The sequence below is a fragment of the Callospermophilus lateralis genome, chromosome 3, assembly GCF_048772815.1.
Source record: "Callospermophilus lateralis isolate mCalLat2 chromosome 3, mCalLat2.hap1, whole genome shotgun sequence".
Lineage (NCBI taxonomy): Eukaryota > Metazoa > Chordata > Mammalia > Rodentia > Sciuridae > Callospermophilus > Callospermophilus lateralis.
Genome location: NC_135307.1, coordinates 33291308 through 33314281, shown reverse-complemented (window position 1 = coordinate 33314281; position 22974 = coordinate 33291308). Strand labels below are relative to the sequence as shown.

The window sequence follows — 22974 nt, the reverse complement described above, 5'->3', positions numbered from 1 at the left end:
TCTGGATCTGCAAGCTGCCTTGTTGGCTTACAGTGATCGGATCTTATAGTAGTTGCTAAGGCAGACCGGGCAGGGGTCGAGGTGAGTTTCCATTGCACCAGGTGGGTGGGGGTTGAGTGTTCATTGAGTGTGGTTGAGTGTTCAGACTTGAGACAAACAAGCCACAAAGAACCAGGCAGGTGAGGGTCCAGTGTTCAGCCCACCCTGCAGCTAACATTTATTCAGCCTGCCCTGCAGCTGACATGCATATACTTCTAGAAAAAACAAACCAATCATATCTATTGACTTCTAATCTGCTTTTTCACTTTGATCAAGTTCATATAACATAAAATTCACCATTTTATCATTTTAAAGTGTACATGTCAGTGTATCATTTACTAAGTTCACAATGTTTTGTTTTTTCATTTTGTTTTATCTTTGTTTGTTTATTTTCATGTGGTGCTGACAATTGAACCCAGGGCCTCACACGTGCCTTGCTTTTGCTGAGGTTGGCCTTGAACTCAGGCAGGAGATATAGCTCAGTTGGTAGAGTACTTGCCATAAGGTCCTGGGTTCAATCCCCAGCACCAGGAAAACAAAAACAAACAACAACAAAACCCCACTTGAAGTATATGGAAATTGAGAGTCCACTAATAGTGTACCATGATACAGCTTTTAAGTTCTTATGACAATCTGAGACCATGAATTTGTTGTGGCACCAGCTTCCTAGTTGATTTTCTCCAGTGGTACCGTTATTTTCAACGTTTAAGCAGACTAGTGATGACTGTTAGAAAGTCTGTTTGTTCTGTTTTAACAAAATACCAAAGACTAAGTAATTTTTTTCCTCTTTGAATTTAATGAATTTACATCAAAAACTTAGGTAGAGAGACTGAGTCATTTATAAATAATTGACAATTATTTCTCATAGTTTTGAAGGCCGGAAGGTCTAAGATCAAGGAGCTGTCAGGTTCAGTCAGTGTCTGGTGAGGGCCTGGTCTCTGTGTCCAAGATGATTCCTTGTTTCTGCATGCACCCCTGCAGGGAAGGGTGTTGTGTCCTCATGCGGCACCAAGGACAGAAGGCAAAAAGGGACTAGCTAGTTACTTCAAGTCCTTTTGTAAGGGTACTAACCTGAAAGGTCGTAAAAGGACCTAATCACCACCCAAAGGCCCCACCTTTTATTACCATCACCTGTGAGTTTAAGTGTCAACATATGAATTTTGGAGACACATACATTCAAACCATAGCAGGTACCTTTTGATTGAATCTACTTATTCATTCATTCATCATTTATTAGATGTCTCCTATATTCCATCTATTGGCTAGGTTCTAAGGTTATAAAAATGAACAAACAAAAACAACAAAAAGATAAACACAGTGGCACACATCTATAATCCCTAGTGGTACATATCTATAATCCTGGGAGGCTGAGGCCACAGGATTGCAAATTTGAAGTCAGTCTCAGCAATTTAGTGATACCTTGTCTCAAAATAAAATAAGAAGGGCTAAGGATATAGCTCAGCAGTACAGAGTCCCAGTCCCCCGACTCCCAAAGAATAAAACACAGTTCCTGCTTTAAAGGTCAACAAATGATGGGGCTGAGGATGTGGCTCAAGCAGTAGCGCGCTCACCTGGCATGTGCCGGGTGCTGGGTTCGATCCTCAGCACCACATAAAAATAAAGATGTTGTGTCCACCAAAAACTAACAAATAAATATTTAAAAAAAAGGTCAACAAATGAATGATAATTTCAGTAAAATGTTAAGAGTATAGAACTGTATATGTAGCACAAAGAGAGCGCTGAAGAACACAATTGTGTTGGTGGGAGAGGTCAGCAAAAACTTCCCAAAGTGGGTGAGGACTGAGCAGATGACTCTTGAAGGACAAGGCAGCAGTTAGCAACACATGGGACTGAGGTGGAGCTAATACTGGATGCAACAACTGAATAGGGCATGGGAATAAATATATATGCAAAGTAAGATTTTTTGACTCAGCCATTTTAACATGATATGACTTTGACTTCCCGTTAATGGTTCTGAATGTGTGTGAGCGTGTGCACGCGTGCGTGCACCCATGCACGTGAGCTGTATGTTGCTGAAGATGGAATCCAGGGTTTCACACATGGTAGGCAAGCACTCTACATTGCGCTTGACCTCCAGCCCTCTAGTGTTTTGCTTTGACATCTCACTAATGTGTACAACAAACATCCCTGACCCTCACCCAGCCCACCACTGAGTCATTGCTGTCATCATCAGCATCATCCTTAGGCTAATCATAAAGAAGAAGGAGAGGAAGAAGATGAAGCCTCAAGGATGGGGTGGAGGTGTTTGTCATACATATTGATAATTTTTAAAAAATGTTTTTTAAAAGTCCATATATTAGTGCTACCTTCCTCAAGTTGCTGTCCCTGTACTGTGAAGTGCAAGGGAAAGGATGTGGAAGATGATGCTGGAGGGCTGGGCAGGAGCCAGATCAAAGGTCAAGGTACCCTTTTAAAAGAGAATAAAATCATGCCATTTGGAGGTAAACAGATGGAGTTGGAGAATACCATGCTAAGTGAAATAAGCCAATACCAAAAAATCAAATGTTCTCTCTGATAAATGGATGCTGATCCATAATGTGGGGAACATGGGAAAAATGAAGGAACTTTGGGCAAAGGGGAAAGCGGGGAGGGGAGGGGGCATGGGGGCAGGAAAGATGGTGGAATGAGATGGACATTATTATCCTAGATACATGTATGACTGCACATACGGTGTGATGCTACATCGTGTGGGACCAGAGAAATGAAAAGTTGTGCTGCAATTGTGTACAATGAATCAAAATGCATTCTTTTGTCATATATAACTAATTAGAATAAATAAGTAAATTTTTTAAAAAGGCTTAGACTTCATCTTGTGGTTGATAGGGAGGATCAAAGGGCTTTTAAGCAAGGAAGTGATGTAGGGAAGTGGAAGATGCCTCTGAGGGGGATAAACCCAGAGGTACAAAAGCTAGTTAGGAGGTGTGGGATGGCAGTGGGGAGAAGAGGACTGATTCAAGAGCAGGAGGAAATTGTGGAATGTAGGTGTGAGTGTTTGGCTATAGAAAATGAGGGAAATTCAACTTGTGTGACTGAGTGATCACAAAATTAAAATAGTTCAGAAAGAGGAGTAGGAAGTAAACATGGGGAGAAATTTAGATTTTAGACGTGGTGTTTGATTCTTAGAGGTCTCTTGAAATACAAGAATCTTGAGAAGTTAGATGTTAAGTTCTTAAAACTTTTCTAGTCATATCCTTTTAGTGCACTGCTTTCTAAGGTTGGAGGGAGTGATGATTTTGCTCCCCAGGGGCCATGGTTATTATAATAGAGGGGAAGGGGGATACTGGCATCAAGCCAGTAGAGGCAGGGGATATGCTCAGCTTTTTACAATGCACAGAACAGCCTTCCACAACAAAGAATTACCTGGCCCAAAAATCAAAAATGGCAAGGTTGATAAATTCTTTTCTATAAACTAGAAGAATACTAACCACCTTAATTTTCAATATTGTCCAGGGCTAGTCATTCAGATTCGAGAATATGGGTGGATCAATTAAAAAAACATCACCACTGCTGAGAAACCAATGAAAGCTGAGTGTTTGAAGAGAATAACTGTCATCTAATTCAACCATTCAGCTGGTATTTGAATAGTTGCTTCAACAACTTGTCGGTGCATGAAAAAGTACATTGCAAAAAACAACCCTAACACATCAAAGTCCAACTGAGAGTCCAACTTCAAAGCAGCTTGCCTTTAGAAATGTGTTCAGTTTCTCTCTCTCTCTCTCTCTCTGTCTAAAATTGGCCTCTGATAGCAAGTAACAATTGGACTTGGTTTCACTTCTCAGGTTTACCAAAAAAAAAGTTTCTCTTCTTCATAATTTTCTTTCAGGTTTAAAAAGGCACAAATTCTATTTCTTCTATGCCATGACTTATACCTAATGCGTAAGAGTGGTAACATAGCATTTTTAAATAAAACATTTGGGAGCACATAATTAAAAAGAACAAAACAAACTAAATTATATCTTGGGAGCTTGGACATAGGAGAAAACACTATAAACAGTACAATCTTACAGTGACTAGGAAAATGAAAAGAATCAATAAAGAAAATTAATTGACTCTGGACAGAACTTAGGAAAAGTTTATGATAAGAAAAATAAACCAATTGGTTTTGGTGGCATGCCTCTAATCCTAGCAACCTAGCAACTGGGGAGGCTGAGGCAGGAGGATCAAAAGTTCCAGGACAACTTAGCAAGCCCTTGTCTCAAAATAAAAAATAAAAAGGGCTGGTGATGTAGCTCAATGGTAGAGCACCCCTGGGTTCAATTCCTAGTACTGGGAGGGGGGGGGAAAGAAAGAAACAAACAGAAAAGCACACAACAAAAAAATATTAATAAAATTAGGCAAGAAAAAAAAGTAAGCAAAGACTAAAGAACATTAAAAGAAATAGAAGATGACTCCCATGAAGTAAACAGTATATGGGGCCAGGCGTGTAGCTCTGTGGTAGAGTGCTTCCCTAGCAGGCAAGAGGTCTCATTCCAGAGTGTGCATGCAAACAAACACACAAGAAGAGGAGGAGGAGGAGGAGGAGGAGGAGGAGGAGGAGGAGGAGGAGGAGGAGGAGGAGGAGGAGAAGGAGAAAGGGTAAATGGCCTCTAATTATCTGATTTTGATTTTATTGATTGGTACTGGGATTGAACCCAGGGGCACTTAACCTCTGAGCCACATCCCCAGCCTTTTTTATTTTTAGGTTCTCCCTAAATTACCTAGGGCCTTGCTAAGTTGCTGAGGCTGGCTTTGAACTTGCAAACCTCCTGCCTCAGGCTCCCCCAACAGTTGGGATTACAGGCATGAGCCACCATGCCAGCTGGCATTTATTTGATTTTTATGAAGTAGCACACGCCACATTAGTAGTAATCTACCTCCAAGTATGGCTGTTCCTGACCTAGCAAATTATATAAGCAGGTCCTTCCCGCTGAATTATTATAAAGGGGAATGCAGGCTAAGATAATCAAGGTAGTCAGTCCCCTTCCTCCTTGCTTCCTCTTAGGTTAGGTGTTATTATGGGTGTTATTACAAGGCAAGAATGTATTCAGGGGAGGCCATGGTTCTACAACAAGCTCTTGTTAGCAACTGGAAGATTGTAAGCTGTATACATATAAGAGGTAGGCATTATTATAACACAAACAAACAAAAACCAAGCACAAACTAAAAACATTTTCCTGCCTGTCCTTCTGTGCTGAGTCACTGCTCAGTTGCAAGCGTTCCAGCTCAAGGCAGTTCCTAGATTCCCTGTCCACTGGAGATGGACCTCCGATCCCTAGAGCACAGATCCCATCGTATTGAAGTAGTGACTGCAGCACTGCCACTGTCCTGCTCGGTCCACCACTTCATTGTCGAATTTGAGGCAGCACCAGTTAGGCCCACCAAGGCCCACCAAGAGAAAGCTCGTAGACATAGAGAACACTAACCCCGCCTACACATGAAAATAGAATCCGGAAACCCGATGGGGGGTGTCTTCACTTCTCACTGAACTGAACAGCATCCTAGCCTCAGGTGGCCAGTGACAAGAGGCTGACGAGCGTCATAAGGCCAAGCTGGCGAGGTCAGCTCCGATTACTGCTGGGCAGTTGAGTTCACTGATTTTCGTGGCTCCTGGCCAGGATTGCATAACAGTCCCAGAGGCCCATGAGGGCACAGATGACTAGAAGGGAACCTGCGCCTCCTGCCCCTGCGCTATGCCCAGGGTCCATGCCCGGGCTGCGGACGTCGCAGCTCTCTGCGGACCCACTGTAAGGGAAGAATTTGCTGAGGCCCCAGAGGGTGCAAGGATTCTTTGCACAACTAAACTACCACTAAACGCCATTACCTTGAAGGAAAGCACTTCGTGAGACTTCGACCTGGGCAGCAAAAAAGGCCACGAGATGGCAGCAGAGGACGCAGCCTGGGACAAAAAAACCCGAGCCATCTTGCAAAAAAACAGGTCGAGAAACTGAAGACAATTTGGGAAAATGTTGTCATTTGTCTATAATCATACATTCGGCATAAATGACTGGATTTTAAAGAAATGAGGGTAAAATTAATCAACCTGAAGACTCTTCCAATCACAGAATTCAACTGCATATGAAGCCACATATCATGAATGGGTTATTTTTCCATTGCTTGAAAGTAGGAGATAGGGGTCATGGCCTTTAAAAATTGACGTCAGCAGGAGCCTTGTCACAGTCCCTTCTTTCTGTAAAGTTCTAATTCAAGTAAAATGAGAGATCTCCACAGAGGCTGCCAAATTGATGAAGAATGGGGCAGATACAGTGGTTGCTGGGGAGGAATGCAGCAAAGCAGAATGCTGTCATGGAACAGTCAAGGACTCTGGCAATAATGTGTGGGGTGGGTGGGGGAGATCATGAGAAACACAGGACAAGTTTCAAACATTCTTTGCTTGCAGCTGACAAAGGGTATTGTCCAGAGAAAGGGCATTAGTAGCATGGGAGTATGCCCCAAATCTTTTTCTTCTAATGGTCCTTCTGCTATATATTTCCTTGCCCTCCCCTCCCCTAGTTGTAACTATCAAAAATGTCTCAAGATATTGCACAATATCCTCAGGGGTGCAAAAATGACCCTTTCCTGAAAACCAAGAATTTCATTTCTTCCCTCCAAGACACATATTTCATAAGTCTGCATGAACCATATTGTACATCCAAATCCTGAATTCCTACCATATGTTTGTGTAATGTGGAGAATGACAATTGAAGGACTACAGGCCGAATCTCGCCCTTGAATTAAAAAAAAAAAAAAAAAAAAAGTTATAAATATTTTAAAATCAGAATGTTTCATATTTTACAAGTCAGAATGTCTGTCTTCTGTAGGAACACTGAAGGTATGGCATTATGAAGTCCACAGTCCTACATGGCAATAATTGATAGAGATGAGTGGAAACATTCATTTAAATAAAATGTGTATCCTTGTTAGGTGCAGTGGTGCACACCTGTAATCCCAGCAGCTCAGGAGGCTGAGACAGGAGGATTGTGAGTTCAAAGCCAGCCTCAGCAATGGTGAGGCGCTAAGTAACTCAGTGAGATTCTGTTTCTTTCTTTTTTTAAAGAGAGAGGGAGAGAGAGAATTTTAATATTTATTTATTGTTTTAGTTTTTGGCAGACACAACATCTTTGTTTGTATGTGGTGCTGAGGATCGAACCCGGGCCGCACGCATGCCAGATGAGAGCGTTACCGCTTGAGCTACATCCCCAGCTCGTAGACTCTGTTTCTAAATAAAATACAAAATAGGGCTGGGGATATGCTTGGTGGTTGAGTTCAATCCCCAGTACCGTTTTTTTTTTTTTTTTTTTTGGTGCTGGGGATCGAACCCAGGGCCTTGTGCATGCAAGCCAAGCACTCTACCAACTGAGCTATATCCCCAGCGCTCAATCCCCAATAACTGGGAAAAAAAAAAAAAAAAAAGTGTATCCTCTAGTTTGCTACAGTTCCTACTACTCCCTATTCCCTCATAACCATCTGTTTCAGTCATTTAAACCAATATAGGCAATTTATTTTCAACTCTTGAAGTACTCTATAGTTTTTTTTTTCCTGTGCTCAGATTGAACCCAGGGCACATTCTAAGCAAATGTTTTACCATTGAGCCAGCACCAGCACACCTTATAGTTTATTTTTCCTTGTGATTTTTATTGTAGCCTTGATTCTTCAGTAATCTGAGGACAAATATCATTATGACTTCCATGTGAACAAAATGTAGTTTAGAGATTTGATTTGCTCAAGCAACAGAATCAGAACCTAGATTTCCTTACACCCCATCCTATTATTATTTGAAGGAAAAGTTCTATTAAGAACTTCACTTAGGGGGCTGGGGTTGTGTGGCTCTGTGGTGGTAGAGCGCTTGCCTAGCATGTGTGAGGCACTGGGTTTGATTCTCAGCATCACATATAAATAAGTAAATAAAATAATAAAGATCCATTAACTATATATATAAAACTTCATTTAGGAGTTTTATGGAACCAAATCAGTAATGCAAGAATGGGCATGATGTTAGAACTGATGAGTTCCAAGTGCTAAGTTGTTCAAGAATCACCACAAACGACTAACCCTTTTTCTCTTAATGAAGTATTTCTACCTCCCTTCTCCTTCCACACGTGATAAAAATGCCCTTCCTGCTTCCTTAAAGTTGACTGATACATGCCTTACTTTGGTCAATGTACTATGAGTGGAGGTAACATATATCCCTTTAGGGACATGAATATTTCTTCATGCTTAATTCACATTTTGGAGGGAGTAACTCTACACCTCATAGGGACACCGTAGGGCTTCAAAATGGTGGGATTCTTGAGCTTGAGTATCCAAATAACTTACAGTGAGCAGAGATCCTTGTCAATATACTTTGGACATGTAATATGAGAAATAAACCTTTCCGGTTTTAAGCCATGGAAGTTTTAGCGTTATTACCACAGCATCATCTAGTGTAACTTGGCACAAGGTTCATTTGCATGGTGTTTGAGTTTTTCTAAGAACTAGAAAGCAATATCTAGACTTTTGATAATATTATAAAAGCTGAAAGCCAGAGCAAATTGTTGAATACGGACGCCCCCCCCCCCCCTCCAATTTCCTAATCTACCACCACCTTCTGACGTTAAAAAGTTCTTTCCTTGGAGCCTTTCACTCATGAACCCTCCTTTATTCTGTTAGATTGTGGGGAGGAAGAAGAGGCCCAGATCTTTTTTTCTCTATTCCAGAGCTGATCCCAGAACTGTCCCCACCCACTAATACTCATACTTAACTTTTCATAGGGCGACTATTACCACTCCCAAGGTGTCACAAACAGAAAGGAATTGTAGCTGGCGCCACTGCAATGTCAAGACAAGACAGCCAGGCTGCGCTGTACCCTCACTGGTGCTTGGGCTTAGCTGAGCCCTGAGAAGCAGCATTCTCTAGGGAAAGAAGCCTTCTCAAGTGGGAACAAAAATGAGTGTGAGGAGAATACCCATCCTGGGCACTATGTGATTTGGGGTGAGTTCTCTTAGTACTCCAGCTCTGATCAATTTCTAGTGCTAGCGGCTAAGCTGCCCGACTGTGCTACGGGGACTCTCAGTTTTCTGGCTTTTCCCCAGGCCCACCCGAGTTTGTTATCTTTGTACACTTGCAAAGGTCATAAACGGTGAGGGCTGAGTGCAAGAAGACCTTCAGTAACCAGACAGCAGCCCGGGATCAAAGGTCCGCGGAGCTGCGCAGAGGCTGAGTGTGCGCAGTACCGCTCCCGCCTTGGAAAGGCTCTTTACATCCGCGTGCTAGCAATAGGCGGGAAAGTCGGGTCGCCACGTCCTTCCCTCTGCCTGCCGGGTCCACCGGCCTGCCCAGCGAGCCTGTTATCCGCAGACGCCCAGGACGTGGGGGAGGGGAAAGAGAAAGGCCCTGCGCTCCTGACTCATCATCTCCAACCCCCTTCTCGCGCGCGCTCCAAGTCTCAGGACTTTGGACCTGAGCACTCGTGCGAGGGGGCGCGGCGATAGCACCTGCGAACCCCCAGCTCTGCCAAGCGCCATTCCCAGCCGTCGACGGGCTCGGAAGCTGACAGAGGGAGGGGCGAGGGCCCAGAGTCCGCTCGCGGTTGCGTGGCTGCTGTGTGGCGCCCCGGCGCAGGACCGCCCGCCCGGCTCCTCCCCGCTAGCGGGCCCAGTGGTCGCGCCCGAGGAAACTCTCGGCTAGGCCTTGACTTGCAGCGCCTCGCGTCACTCGGCAGATGCATAGCGCCCCTGCTGCGGAGGGAAGGCTCTTTATTTCCCAGAAGGTCACGGGGTAGCGGGGCATCCTGGGACTTGTAGGCTCTGTTAGAGTGGACCAGACCCGAATCTAAGAAAGAAGCAGTGGGGAGAGGAGGGCAAGGATGGAAGGGAGGAAGCCCCTTTACAGGGCGGTGAAGTGAGATGGAGGACCCAGGTCCAGGTATATCTTCATCTAGTGGGGAAGGGACAAGAAAGAACTCCACTAGACCTCACGCTACCTTCTGAGTTTGCTGGGGTGGCATGCGGGGCAATCTGGAGGGTGCTCCCTCAAGAGAGAAGGGCTGTAGATCCTGTCTGCCTCCCCTTGCTCTCGCAGCTCACTCATTTCGGTTTCCTGTGCTGGCCACCATAGTACCATTTTCCAAACCAGGAACCTCTTCGACCTCAGAGAGGCCCTGAAAAGCAGATAAAAGTGTAAGTGAATTGTGGGGATGAGAAAGGAGATAGCCCAGACGGAAGCAACTTCCTCCTCCCCCATTTTTTTCCTCATAGTTCTTCCAATAAATCTGGGTAGCTTCCTATTGCTTGTCTATTCTAGTCCCAGTCATTTGGATACCCAATTCCCTCTTACCCACCATTAGGGGAAAAGATGTCCCAAGCCAGAAAGCCAATCAGTTTCAATCCTGGATCCCTCGTTTCCCTTCTGTCCCACTGCTCCCCTTAAATGCCACTGGATTGCCAATGGAAAAATTAGGGGGCAGCTACCTGCTCCATGCTTTCCTTCCTGCCCCCAATACCTCTTGCAGTTCCTGGTAGTGCAGACTCTGGCTCCTGAAGCATCCTGGCTTCCTTTGGCTCAGCAAGAATAGGGCATATGCCGAGGACAGCACACCCCCTAGGGTGAAGACCTCAGCGCTGAGCTCCAGCACCAGCAAGCCCACCAGCTGCAGGTAGACAGGGCTGAGGATGCTGTGGGGACCCAACACCTGTTTTTCCCTGCCCTTTCCCTTTCCATCTCTTGCTTCCTCCTCCTCCCACCTCCTCATTCACCAGTACCTGGGAGGAGGCTGTCGGAGAAGGCCCCAAAGCTGTCTTCATCACCTCCACCACCACCGCAATGAAGCCCAAGATCAGGTTGAAGGTGTTGAATATCATCATGGCCCGTACCTGCCAGTGAACCAGTTCAGCACTGCCCAGCCTAGGGGACTCATTCCAACATCAATCCCCACCTGAAGCCTAGCTGAAAACAAAGCTCAGCTCTTGTTTCTTCTCCAAATGGGACAGGATCACCAGCCCTCTAACTTTCTTGCTTTCTCTCCATAGTCTTTTAGGCCAGCCAGGGACAGACAGCAGAGAGGAATAGTCAACATTTAATCACTTACTTCCTGAGTTGAGGGGTGTGTGTGTGTATTTGGGGGGGTGGGGTGGGAGGACAGTACTGCATGCTCTTCCCACTCACCTTCCAGAGGCGGGGTGCTCTGCGAAGCTCAAGGGTGACAGTCCCAGTTAGGAGACCCTAAATGGTAATAAGCACAAATTTAAACTCTGTTCCCATTAGGGAGGTGTCCCCAGAACCTTCATTCTACCCTCCCTGTGATAGGTCTTACTGAGACTCCAGACCCAAGTGGCAGTGCTGTGGCCACGTGACAAGCAGAGTTCAGGCAAGCGACTGAGACAGCAAAGGGTACCACAGCTATTGCCAGCCATATCTGGGTCACCTGGAGACCAGAGCAGGGTATTTTAGTGGGGAGTTGTCAAGGATTCTTTTCCCTCCTGGAAAACCTTGCCTCTTCTAAAGATCCATAATTGGGATAAATACATGGCAGAAGGAAAGTAGTCAACCAAGGGCAGCAAAGGAAGTAAGATTTAAAATTAAGTGCTGTTTAATTTGTTCTGCCTCATGTTGCAGTTTACTTACTTCTGTTTTCCCCATCGGACAGAAGCTACATGGAGATTAAGGTTCTTGCTTTTTATTTTTTGGTCTGTTTCTTCCACCCTCCTCCCACTAAGAGCCTAGCACAATTTCTGGCACATGGTAGGTGCTCACTGAACATGGATAAAACTGAATTGGATACAAGTGGACATGCTGAGACCTGGGGTGGGACAGCCTGGCCTCACCGCCAGCACCAAAAGTTGTCCATTTTGCTTGTGCCTTGCCCAGTGCTGTAGCTTTTCCAGACGAAGGCTGGATCTCTCCTGCTCTTGCAGACTGGCTCCATCCTCCATCGTTCCCTTGACCACAAGAGCTGGGTGCTTCCTAGGTTGGAAAAATTCATTATGGGCTTGTCCTTCAGGAGATAGGACATGCTATATCTCTCCCAGTTACCCCTCTACCCACTACCAAAATTAAGGGAATTGAGGCCCAGGACCTTACACCTACCTAGTTTGAAGCAGCTACTCCAAAGGGATGGGATTCAGATGGGTCCTGGGACTCTTTAGGGGCCTGGTATTTCAGAGCAGATGAAAAACTTGTCCTGTCTGAGAAAGGCTGACAGAGCTGGGCTGTGGTTGGGCAAAGGTCCCAGTAAGGGCCTAAGGATCTAGGGAGTGGCCCTGGGTAGACACCAACCTTAGTTCACAAGATACTCAGTCCTATCTCACTTTGTTCCTATTTCTATTGCTCCCATTTCTGCCCATCTGGTTTCTTCTTTTGGATTCATTCACTCACCACATCCCTTTGGATACTTTCAATCCTGGACCTCAATTTCCCTATATTCCATCATCTTTTTTTCTTTCTTTGGTTTCTTCATCAAATAACTTACTCTGCCCTAATAAGATTCCATATTACTCTTTGGACTGCTTATTACTACTTACAGCTTTGTCCCTAACCCAGTTAAGTTTTATTTCCCCTAACTTTCCTGTCTCTCACTCTTTTCTCTTTGTAATTTCTTGAAAGTTTTACTCTGAATTGGACGCTAAGTGCATAGAGAGCACTGTTTTTAGTGGGGATTGGTTTTGACTCAGTGATAAGCTGCACTTAGACATATGTAGATGGTCCCCAAGTCTCGTGTACCTTTCTTGGGAAAGATACTATTAAAACAATATTTCTGAAAGAGTAGGTACCTTGCAGCCTGGGCTAGCCTCAGTTCTGCAAGTTTCCCAGCTGTGTGACCTTGGACATATTCTTGTAACATTATTTTACCTATTTCAACCTCAGTTTGTTCACTGATAAAAGGAAGGTAACAACGTGCCCGTGCCCCGTGAAAGGTTGTTGATTCAGGGTGAGTGGTTAATAACCATTAACGCTGCTGATGAGGTCATACTGATGTGCCTGAGGACTTACTAAAGAACCTAAGATGGGGATATTTATTTGTACAGCAGAAAAAGCTGGGCCTGAATATATACAACTCAAAGATAGGAAAGGCCCATCTTGGCACAGAGCCTGAGGTCTGGAGAGAACCAGTCCCAGATCCACCTGGATGACCTTGAACAAGTTGCTTAATCTGTTTCCTTATCTATAAAGGGAAGTTAATACCATTTCAAGGGGTTGCCTTGAGCATTAGAAGAGAAAATGCATATTAGCTAGCTTAACCCAACACCTAACACTATGTATTCATAATCCTTAGTAGCTATTATCATTATTATTGATGATAGGAGAAACTGAGCCAGAAGAACCCTGGCAGGTAGTTCCTTGGACAGGATCCTGGGAAGCACATGGCCTTCCTTATAAGCCATTCCTGCCCTACTCAGTGCTGGGCCAATATCCTTGGAACACTGTATCTATTTTTCTTTCTTGGGAAGTGGGAATCACATTTTAAAAGAATCTAGAGAACTGTTGTCTATTTCTACCTCTTCAATCCCCGTATGAATTAATTTTATTTAATGGTGATGTGAGATGTTGGGCTTGCAATGAGGATCCTTAAACTTGCAGGCCAGTGGGGAAAGAAACTCCTTGAGCCTCATTTTTCTTACCTGCAAATGAGAACTAATTATATTAGAACGTAATTGTTAAGGATTCTATACTATTAAATACGTGAACAGGCATTCTGTAAATATTGACCAAATCTGAATATACTACTTACAAGTTTGTAGCCATCGCCCAGACTACAGTCTCCTCAAGGGAACATATCGCATCCCCCTCATCTGGGCATCCCCCACAGCTCTGAGCACAGTGCCTGGTACTTGGTAAGCACTCAGTAAATATTTGTTGTTTTGAAGAGCCATTTAAGTGTCTTAAAGAATGGAAAATAGAATTCGAGAGAGAAGAACGAGAATTGTTTATCAAGAACAGAAAGGACGGAAGAGTAACTTTAATAATGTTTCTTATACGGCAGACATTAACTATCTCTATAATCGCCCCTCCTCCTCCCCAAAAAGAGACAGAAATTGTAAGGGAGAGGCTTTGAGATAAAACCCCAGGAAGAACTTCTCCGAGTCTGTGCATGTTGGGGCAGAAACAGCGGCAGAGCCAACTCCTTCCCTGGTATGTCCGGGTCTAGGGTGGGAGGGGCACTCCTGCTAGGAGGCTGGGGGAAGGACGAGATGACCTTTCAAAATCTCTTCCAGTCTCCTGTTGGAATCGTCTGTGCGCCCCACCCCCGCTCCCTCCTCTCTCCCTCCCTCCGACAGCGCCCCCCGTCTCCAAACTGCCCGCACCCCGCCCCTGGCGGCCGCCTCTCGCGGCTCCCGGGGTCCCCAGCTCCCTGTCCCCAGAGCCGTAGCCGCGCTCCCGCGCGGTTCCCAACCCCGCCGCGCCGCCCCCCGCATGCTAATGGCCGGGCCGCCTCCCGCCGCACACAATGCGGGCCAGGGCCGGGGGCGGGGGGACCGGGGAGGGGGCGGGGGCCGGGCCGGGGGCGGGGGGGCCGGGGCCCGGCGCATCTCCCCCGGCCCCACGTAACGCTGACGCCCGCGCCGCCGGCCCGCCGCCCGCCGCCGCCACCGCCGCCGCCCGCCCGCTCCGCCGCCGCCCGCCCGGGGCTCGTGAGTAGCCGCTCCCCCCACTCCCGGCCCCCCCCCCGTCCGCCACCCGCCCCCGCCCCCGGCCCCCTCCCCCCATCCCGGAGGGGGGGCCGCTCCGCGCGCCCGGCTCGGAGCAGGTGCAGGGGGCGGGGGCGGGGGAGGGGCGCCGGCTCGGCCCCAAGCAAACTTCGCCCAGAGCTCCTGGGGGGGCGGGGTGGGGGTGGCGGCCTGGGAAGCCAGAAGAGCTGGGGGGGGGCCCACGGGAGGGGGGCCAGGTGGGGGAGCCGGGGGAGCGGACACCAGAGGGGAAGGGCCAACGGGGGTGGGGTGGGGGCGGGGGTGGCGAGCGTCTTTGTAGGGGCCCGAAGGCAGGGCGCGAGGGGCCTGGGGGTGCAGGGCGGTGTGGCCGCGAGCCTGAGTGGATGCGCGCCCCCCGGCCCAGGTAGGGCCCGTGGGGGAGGGGGCAAGGAACCCAAACTCTCCGGAGTGGGGACGGTGGGGGGAGGGGAGAGGATGGGGGGTGCTTCCCTCTCTGCGTCCCAAACAAAGTGTCACAAAGAGCTCGGCCCGCGGCAGCAGCGGAGGCGGCTGTAACTCAGCTTTTGTTCTCCCGGCCGGGGGTAGCAGAGCCCTGGCCTCCCTATCTCCCACCCTGCCCCCTATCATCCTTCTTGCTTATCTTCCCAGGGAGGGGTCTGGGGTGCTGCTGGAAGAACCTCTTGTGCAGGATCACAGGTCCTACCTTACTTGCTGACCTATTTCTGGGAGGGGTATTTTCCCAGAAGCTCTCCTGCCCACCTCCCTCTTTCCCCCACCTCCCAGTCTGAGGACTGAGGCTCATGTGGGCGGTTAGACTGACTTTTCTAGGGTCAGCTCCAGTTAAGTAGACTTAGGGATGGCTACATGTCTCCTTTCCCCAAATCCAGATCCTTCAGAACTTTGAAAATCGGGGTCAAGTTAGGACATGACTCTGGGATAAAATTCACCATGGTGGGGTGGCAGCAGGTGTATCTTCTCACCTCCTACTGTGCGTTTGGAGTCCTTAACTGAGGTTGCTTGCCCCTAACTCAGGACAGTGGGACCCAGGGAATGCTGTCTTCACCAAGAACTCAACCTGAAAGGTGGCAAACTGCTCTGGAGGGAGAGTTTAAAGGAGCCGAGTAGTGAAGTTAATATGGAGAGGAGACCACAAAAGTGATCTATTGGCATGTCTCTGTGATTGAGGTGGTCTTCATTCTGGACCACTTAAGAAGCTCCCTTTCCTAAAAACCCATTTAGTGCAGCGGTTATCATAATTGTTAGCTGACTTCGGAGGTATAGGATTCTCAGCAGAGGGAAAACTCAAGTATTAGAAATGACCAGAGACAGAGGCCTAGTTACAGCTAGACCCCAGAGATCCTGAATCGGTGCTCCATACACTTTGATCCTAAAATCTTTGGACCACTAGGCTTGGGGACAACCTTCTTAGTCCTCCATTTGGCAGATGCTTCTGTGTATCTGTCTTTGTTGTTTATAAATGTTTTTATTAACCATCCATCTTTACTTAGTAAGGTTTAAGGTTTGATGTTCCATAAACTGCCTATACCAGTTGTCCTAGCATGTAAGAGTAATTGGCCTGTTGCTTTGGAAATATTTCTGATCCCTAACCTTGGCTCTGTATCCCTATAGAATCCAAATAAGGGCAAGATAACCCCTGATTCTCAGAGGGGGTGGAAAGTAGGTCACTGCTACTCTCTGACCAAGTCTGGCCAAGTATCATGGATGGTGTTTAAGCCTGAGTATAGAAAAATCTATGATTATTGTCCACAGTTAATACATGTATGACTTAAGTTACAAGCCACTTCATAAAACCTGTCAGTGCTCCCCTTTATTGATTACGGCCATGAGATCAGATGTCTGGGCCTGATTGGAATAAATATGATTGAGGAGATCTTGATGGGGTCTAGAAGGTCTCAGTGAATTTTGTTGATTTTAGGCCTCTTTTGGAGAAACTCTTCTGCTGGGGAATTTAGCTTCAGTTTGGGTCTTCTTATATCACCATATTTCCATTCTGAAAACTGCTGTGTGCAATGTGTGTGTGTGTGTGTGTGTGTGTGTGTGTGTGTGTTTTCTTTTGGGAGGAAGTTTTGCCTTGTTATGTTTTATTTTATTTTTGCATTGGATATGAGTCCAGCTTCTCAGGAGATGTTTTGCTTGCAGTTTTAGGGGCCCTAGAATCTTTTCAGAATCAGAATATGTGCCCATAGGTTAGTCAGCTATGACCATGCAGTATTCCCAGCCTCCACCCCCCCTCCCTCCTGGCCATCTGCTTCCTCTGAATATACCAGATTGGCTGTACACCAGGATGTTCCGGGAATCCCCAGGAGAGCAACAGAATGTGAGGGACCCAAATACGATGCCTCAGTAATTCATTCCAGGATGTACAAACTGTAACTGTCAGGACACTCCTTATAGCTAATTAAAAATTTTCTGGTTACATCTATTTTCTAATACCTCTATTTTCAGTGACATCCAAAAGGCCAAAATAATCCTCTGGTACCACTCTCCCCTGACCCTCTGTGGTTCCCAGATAGGGGGAGAAAATCCTCCAGCTTTTCTCAGTGCTTTATCTGTGATGCTAAAATGGCAAACATGGCCTCTCTAGGACTTCATAGTTCCATCTATGGTACTGAGGTGGCCAAAGTGGCTTCTCTGGTAGCCCACTGCACTCTCCATGGTACTGAAGGAATGACCATTTTTTCAACATCTCGGGTCCAGAAGAGTCCTGTTATTTAGACCCACAAAACTTTTAAACTGGAAGGCAACATCAGTAAAAATTAGTTCAACCTACTTACATTACAAAGGATAAATGATTCACTGAAGGTTGTAGGGTTTAATAATGGTAAAACTAGGTTTACAATAGCCTTGTACCCCTTAATCCTATTCTGACACACCTTCTGTGAAATTATTCAGTGAACCTGGCTAGGCTCTTGGCCCCAGGAAAGGGGTTTGTTTGGAGGATCCAGAGGAGGAAGGTGTACTCCCAAATTTGGAGCTATAGAAGAACACATTAAATGGTGACAGACGACATCTAATGGACCTTGGACAAGGATATTTTTGTTAATTAATCTCCTGTTAATATTCCCAGAGCCCTGATTCTGCATGTAACAGGTACTTGCCCCATACTGAAGTCTTACCACATCCACTAAACCTTGAAAATTAAGGAAGCTCTGGACCTCCAGAGTCTTTTCTCTGCTGATAAGCAGGGCTGACTCCTGGCCCAGTTCTCTTCTATTAAAGATCTGTAAGCAAGGTAATGCCGAGTTCTTTTCTTTCTCAGTAACATAAAGCTTATTGTAAGAAAGTTCTTTATATCTCAAATATTCTTCCTATCTTAGGCGGAGGGGAGGAAAAATAGAAAAAGGTTAGGCCCACATTCATCTGGCCTTGACCAGATACAATTCTGTATGGAGGCAGGAAGGTAGAGTGGATGCCTTCTGGTCATCTTCCCAGCCCTGTTTCCATGAATTTTAATTCTGAGGTTACTTCTGAGTCCTAAATCTGACCTCTTCTGCAGCTTAGAACCAGGACCCCCCCACCCCCTATCCTCCTCTTCTCAGTGCTCTTCTTCCCGGCCCTGGAGCTCTGCACATCTCAGGCCTAGGGAATTTTAGCTGGAGAATTTTAACCCTTTCCTGTTAAGAGCTTGTGCGGGAGCCCCTATCTGTGCAGATGGCCCGGCCCCGCCCCCCGTCCCTCACTCCAGCCTCTTGAGCTCAGAGCCAGTGTAATCCTCCTCTTGTGTGAGGAAGCCTCTCCCCTGCAGAGAGGAGGAAAGCCTGCTTCGGAACAGCCTGGACAAAGGGGCTGAGATGCCCCATCAAACTGCAGGCTCCAAGGTTTGAAACAGGGGATGAATCTTAGACGGTATTTGCAGTTTTTAACCCCTTCCCCAGACTGGCAGTGCCCCTTAACTTCCACTCCTCCCCCAACTCTCTCCATTCCCTCTCTGACTCTCTCCCCCTTCATGCCCCTCCCCCTCTGTCTGTCTCCAGACTCTGCTGCTGGGAGGTGTTTCTCTCCCATGCATGAATGAGTCTCTGTAATGAATGGAAATGAATGGATCAGGAATCCAGGCGGAGGGAGGGAGAGTGAGGGGGAAAGACGGAAAGACAGGGTAAGGGCAGAAGCAAGGACCGTGGAACCTGGAAGGATGTTTGGCTGCCTGGTCAGTTAGGGTCGGAGAGTGACTGACTGACCCCACTTGGATAACCGGGGAACATGGCAAGCCCTCTCCATTCATTTATCAAGCTGCACATACTGTGATGTTCCCTCCCTCCCCACTGCCAGGATGTGAGGTGGTGGTGGTAGTGTTTCTGGGAGCATTTAAAACATAATTTTTGGGAAAAAAATGGGGTTATCAGAGAGCCTTTTGGATTTGGCAAATTAAGGGGTGGAGTCTTTGAGGAAAGCAGCCCCCTTGTGACTCAAGATGCAAATAGGAAGGGAAAGGTTTAAGTACTATAGGGTGTTAAAGAGTCTGGGATTGGGGGTGATACTTTCCATTGCTGAAAATCAGGACTCATCTTTCCTCCAAATCTTTCTTTCTTTAGCTCCTCAGCACCTGTTGCCTTCATTAGCAGCCTTTCCTCCTCTTCCCTGCACTCCCCAGAACCAAAGAATGTGAAGGGGTTCCATGGAGGTGAGTGGAGACATGGACTGAACCTACAAATATCTAAAACGGTGCTATCTCCCCTTCCTACCTCTTTCTCTTTTAACCTATTATTTAACCTAACCCTGGCTCTGCGTCCCTATTATAACTTATCTCCTTGGCCCCAGCATCCAATTCCCATCCATCCTCCAACCTGTAGTGGTGAATGGCACCCTGGGTCAAGCCCAAACCTACTCTCGTTTTGTTCTGGTCCTTGTTGCCTTTGTTTTCTCCACTGATCGCCCTTCTCCATCCTTTGCTCTACGTGCTTCTTTTTCCACAGGGCTCACGTCCCCGCGTCCCTGGTGGCCATTTAGCCCCGTCACCACCGGCCTTTGACGGTGAGCTGGATCTGCAGCGCTACTCCAACGGGCCAGGTGTGAGCACGGGGTCGCCTGGGATGGGAGCTGTGGGCTGGTCTGAAAGTCGAGCAGGCGAACGGCGTTTTCCCTGCCCTGTATGCGGGAAGCGATTCCGCTTCAACTCCATCCTGGCATTGCATCTGCGAGCGCACCCAGGGGCTCAGGCCTTCCAGTGCCCACATTGTGGCCATCGCGCAGCACAGCGGGCCCTGCTACGCTCGCACCTGCGAACACATCAGCCTGAGCGTCCACGTAGCCCTGCTGCGCGCCTGTTGCTGGAGTTGGAGGAGCGCGCACTGCTGCGGGAGGCTCGCCTAGGAAGAGCCCGAAGCTCAGGAGGCATGCAGGCCAACCCTGCCACTGAGGGCCAGGCACGGCCTCAGGTTCCTTCGTCATCTGCCTTCCGTTGCCCTTTCTGCAAAGGCAAGTTTCGCACCTCAGCGGAGCGCGAACGCCACCTGCACATCCTGCACAGGCCTTGGAAGTGCAGTCTGTGCAGTTTTGGCTCCAGCCAGGAGGAGGAGCTGCTACACCATAGCCTGACGGCCCACGGGGCTCCTGAGCGCCCCCTGGCGGCTACCTCCACTGTGCCCCAGCCTCAGCCTCCACCCCAGCCCGAACCCAGATCTGTTCCCGAGCCAGAACCAGAGCCTGAACGTGAGGCAACCCCTGCCTCTGCTCCTGCAGCTCCCGAGGAGCCCCCGGCGCCTCCAGAGTTCCGCTGCCAAGTGTGTGGCCAGAGCTTTACACAGTCGTGGTTTCTCAAGGGCCACATGCGCAAGCACAAGGCCTCCTTCGATCACGCGTGTCCCGTGTGTGGCCGCTGCTTCAAGGAGCCCTGGTTCCTAAAGAACCACATGAAAGTGCATGCCAGCAAGCTGGGTCCTCTCCGTGCCCCAGGTCCTGGCTCAGGGCCTGCCCGGGCACCCCAACCTCCTGATTTGGGGCTGCTGGCCTATGAGCCACTGGGCCCTGCGCTTCTCTTGGCCCCGGCACCCACTCCAGCTGAGCGTCGGGAGCCCCCGAGCCTTTTGGGTTATCTAAGCCTCCGTGCTGGCGAAGCCCGACCCAATGGAGAAGGGGCTGAGCCTGGGGCCGGCCGTAGCTTTGGAGGCTTCCGCCCACTGCCATCAGCTGTCCCAGCGCGGGCTCGAAGGCACCGTGTGGAGGAGCCTGAGGAGGAAGAGGAGGTGGTAGAGGCTGAGGAGGAGAACTGGGCCCGGGGCAGGTCACTGGGCCCTTTGGCCTCCCTGCACCCACGCCCAGGCGAGGGACCAGGGCACTCGGCGCCTTCTGTGGGGGCCCAGGCAAGATCTACAGCCACACAGGGTATGTAGGGACTCCTCTCTGGGTTTTCTGTCTTTCTTCCTGTCCAACTCTGTGGTCACCACTCTTGTAGCTTCTTTTTAAAAAGAGCCTTTTTTCTTCTCATTTTATTTTTTTCTCCTGAAGGTGTTACCACTTCCAATGGCACTAATTCTTAACCTCTTATGTTCTCCCAAACTTGCTGTAACCTTGTGAAACCCAAGGGGAAACAGGCCTGTGGGGTGGGTGTGGAGGTGCAAAGCAACCCTCATAACTTCCTTTTAATATGTACATTGCAGAAGAAAATGGGCTGTTGACTGGAGGGACCCGGCCTGAAGGGGGCCGAGGGGCCACTGGCAAGGATTGCCCCTTCTGTGGAAAATCTTTCCGCTCAGCTCATCACCTCAAAGTGCATCTTCGAGTGCACACAGGTAAGGAAGGCAGCTTCTTGAGTAGGTAGGGACTGAAGGGGAGGAGAAAAAGATGAGAGCTATCAATAGTCTTAGAGATGACCCACTATATCATTCATACTGGTCAGATGAAATTAGTTCGAAAATGTTCTTTATTAAATCAGAGCTAGTGAGAAAGACAGGGCTTGTTCCCAGTCCTGAGGATGAAGTCAGTAAATTGAGCAGAATGCAAATGAGGGTATGCAGTGATTCTGACCTCATCACCTTATCCCACCTCTTCTCCCCAGGTGAGCGTCCTTATAAGTGTCCACACTGTGATTACGCGGGCACCCAGTCTGGCTCACTCAAGTATCACCTGCAGCGTCACCACCGGGAGCAGAGGAGTGGTGCAGGCCCGGGGCCACCCCCAGAGCCGCCACCACCTACCCAGCGGGGTTCAGCCCCATCCTCAGGAGCCAAGCCGGCTCAGCAGTCTGCGACCTGGGTGGAGGGTGCTGCAAGTCCCCGGCCTCCTTCAGGTGGCGCTGGGCCCGGGTCCCGTCGGAAGCCGGCTAGCCCTGGGAGGACCCTGCGCAATGGGCGAGGTGGTGAGGCCGAACCCCTGGACCTGTCCCTGCGGGCGGGGCCGGGAGGCGAGGCTGGGCCAGGGGGTGCCCTCCACCGCTGCCTTTTCTGCCCTTTTGCCACTGGAGCCCCTGAGCTTATGGCCTTGCATCTGCAAGTGCACCACAGCCGTCGGGCTCGGGGTCGCCGGCCTCCCCAGGCTGATGCATCTCCTCCTTATGTCAGAGCACCATCAGGAGAGACCCCTCCCAGTCCTTCGCTGGAAGGGGAGGAGGGCCCCGGGTTGTCGAGATCTGGAGAAGCGGGGCCTGGGGGGCAAGAAAGGTAGGGATCCCTCTTAGGGGTGATTAGCTTAGTGAGCTTACCCCGCAGGAGCGGGGGAGCACTAGAGGTAGTTGGGTAGAGCAGCCAGCAGGGGGCAGTATGGGACCCAAATCCCAGCCCCAGGCGGACCAGAGGTGGAGGGGCAGTGGGCAAAGGAGGATGGGCAGGCGATACCCATCCAGCCCAGGGGAGTCACAGTGCCTTAGAAGTGGCAGAGGTGAGGGTCAAAGAACGGGGTCCCAGGTCTGGCAGAGAGGATTGTGTCCCTGTTGAGGAGACGCTCTGCCAGTTTTTGCTGGTCCATAGGCGTGAGAGTTTATTTTTGTACAAGGGGTGGGGGTGGGGGGCACTGTACCCTTCTAGCCCCATCAGGGGCCCTGTAGACGTTGCTATTTTTGGTACGATTCCTGTCATCCCTGTTGCAGAGTCGTGTCCCCAATAAACAGGTGTCTTGAGGCACAAGGCCCTGTGTCCTGTCTGCCTATGTCCTGTTTCTTTCCTTGGGCTCTTCTGCTTTAGAAATAGTTAACCTCTTCAGGCATTAAGTTATCATTCAGAGAGCTAGACAAGAAATGTAGAATCTTGGGCTTTAAACCAGTCTTCAGATTTAGTATCTCTGGGTGGTGCCCAAAAGGTAGTATTTAAGAAATAGGCTAGGTGGTTCTCATGCACTGTAGCTTGAGGACCTCTTTGGAAAA

At 48.5% G+C, this 22974-nt stretch overlaps 2 protein-coding genes across 12 annotated transcripts; one reads left to right on the top strand and one right to left on the bottom strand.

The window, feature by feature from the left end:
- Positions 1–7643: 7643 nt before the first annotated feature.
- On the bottom strand, positions 7644–14252 carry Tmem253 (transmembrane protein 253). Of its 6 annotated transcripts, XM_076849954.2 has the most exons (10): positions 13742–14252; positions 13509–13631; positions 12104–12221; positions 11838–11980; positions 11327–11437; positions 11179–11235; positions 10776–10886; positions 10517–10663; positions 9998–10174; positions 9682–9846 (listed from the first exon to the last, which is right to left on the bottom strand). In XM_076849954.2, the coding sequence occupies exons 4-9, from the start codon at positions 11943–11945 to the stop codon at positions 10097–10099; spliced, it is 612 nt and encodes a 203-aa protein (XP_076706069.2). In that variant the 5' UTR covers positions 11946–11980; positions 12104–12221; positions 13509–13631; positions 13742–14252; the 3' UTR covers positions 9682–9846; positions 9998–10096. The 6 variants fall into 6 exon arrangements, with proteins under 6 accessions (XP_076706070.2, XP_076706069.2, XP_076706068.2 ...); XM_076849953.2 differs by having other exon boundaries at positions 13509–14252; XM_076849956.2 differs by having other exon boundaries at positions 12104–12207; positions 13509–14252.
- Positions 8858–22754, top strand: Znf219 (zinc finger protein 219). Of its 6 annotated transcripts, none has more exons than XM_076849948.2 (6): positions 14587–14642; positions 17749–18499; positions 19214–19302; positions 19595–21002; positions 21278–21409; positions 21676–22754. In XM_076849948.2, the coding sequence occupies exons 3-6, from the start codon at positions 19297–19299 to the stop codon at positions 22278–22280; spliced, it is 2151 nt and encodes a 716-aa protein (XP_076706063.1). In that variant the 5' UTR covers positions 14587–14642; positions 17749–18499; positions 19214–19296; the 3' UTR covers positions 22281–22754. The 6 variants fall into 6 exon arrangements, with proteins under 6 accessions (XP_076965247.1, XP_076706067.1, XP_076706066.1 ...); XM_076849949.2 differs by lacking the exon at positions 14587–14642 and adding an exon at positions 15143–16998; XM_077109132.1 differs by lacking the exons at positions 14587–14642; positions 17749–18499 and adding an exon at positions 8858–9006.
- The last annotated feature ends 220 nt before the right edge of the window (positions 22755–22974 follow it).

Coding starts and splice junctions, on each gene's coding strand:
- Znf219 (XM_077109132.1), top strand. Junction 21,003..21,277: donor AAGATCTACAGCCACACAGG/GTATGTAGGGAC, acceptor TGTACATTGCAG/AAGAAAATGGGCTGTTGACT. Junction 21,410..21,675: donor GCATCTTCGAGTGCACACAG/GTAAGGAAGGCA, acceptor TCTTCTCCCCAG/GTGAGCGTCCTTATAAGTGT.
- Tmem253 (XM_076849953.2), bottom strand. CDS start 11,945: ATGGAGGATGGAGCCAGTCTGCAAGAGCAGGAGAGATCCAGCCTTCGT. Junction 11,438..11,837: donor GACAACTTTTGGTGCTGGCG/GTGAGGCCAGGC, acceptor TCTGGTCTCCAG/GTGACCCAGATATGGCTGGC. Junction 11,236..11,326: donor CACTTGGGTCTGGAGTCTCA/GTAAGACCTATC, acceptor ATTACCATTTAG/GGTCTCCTAACTGGGACTGT.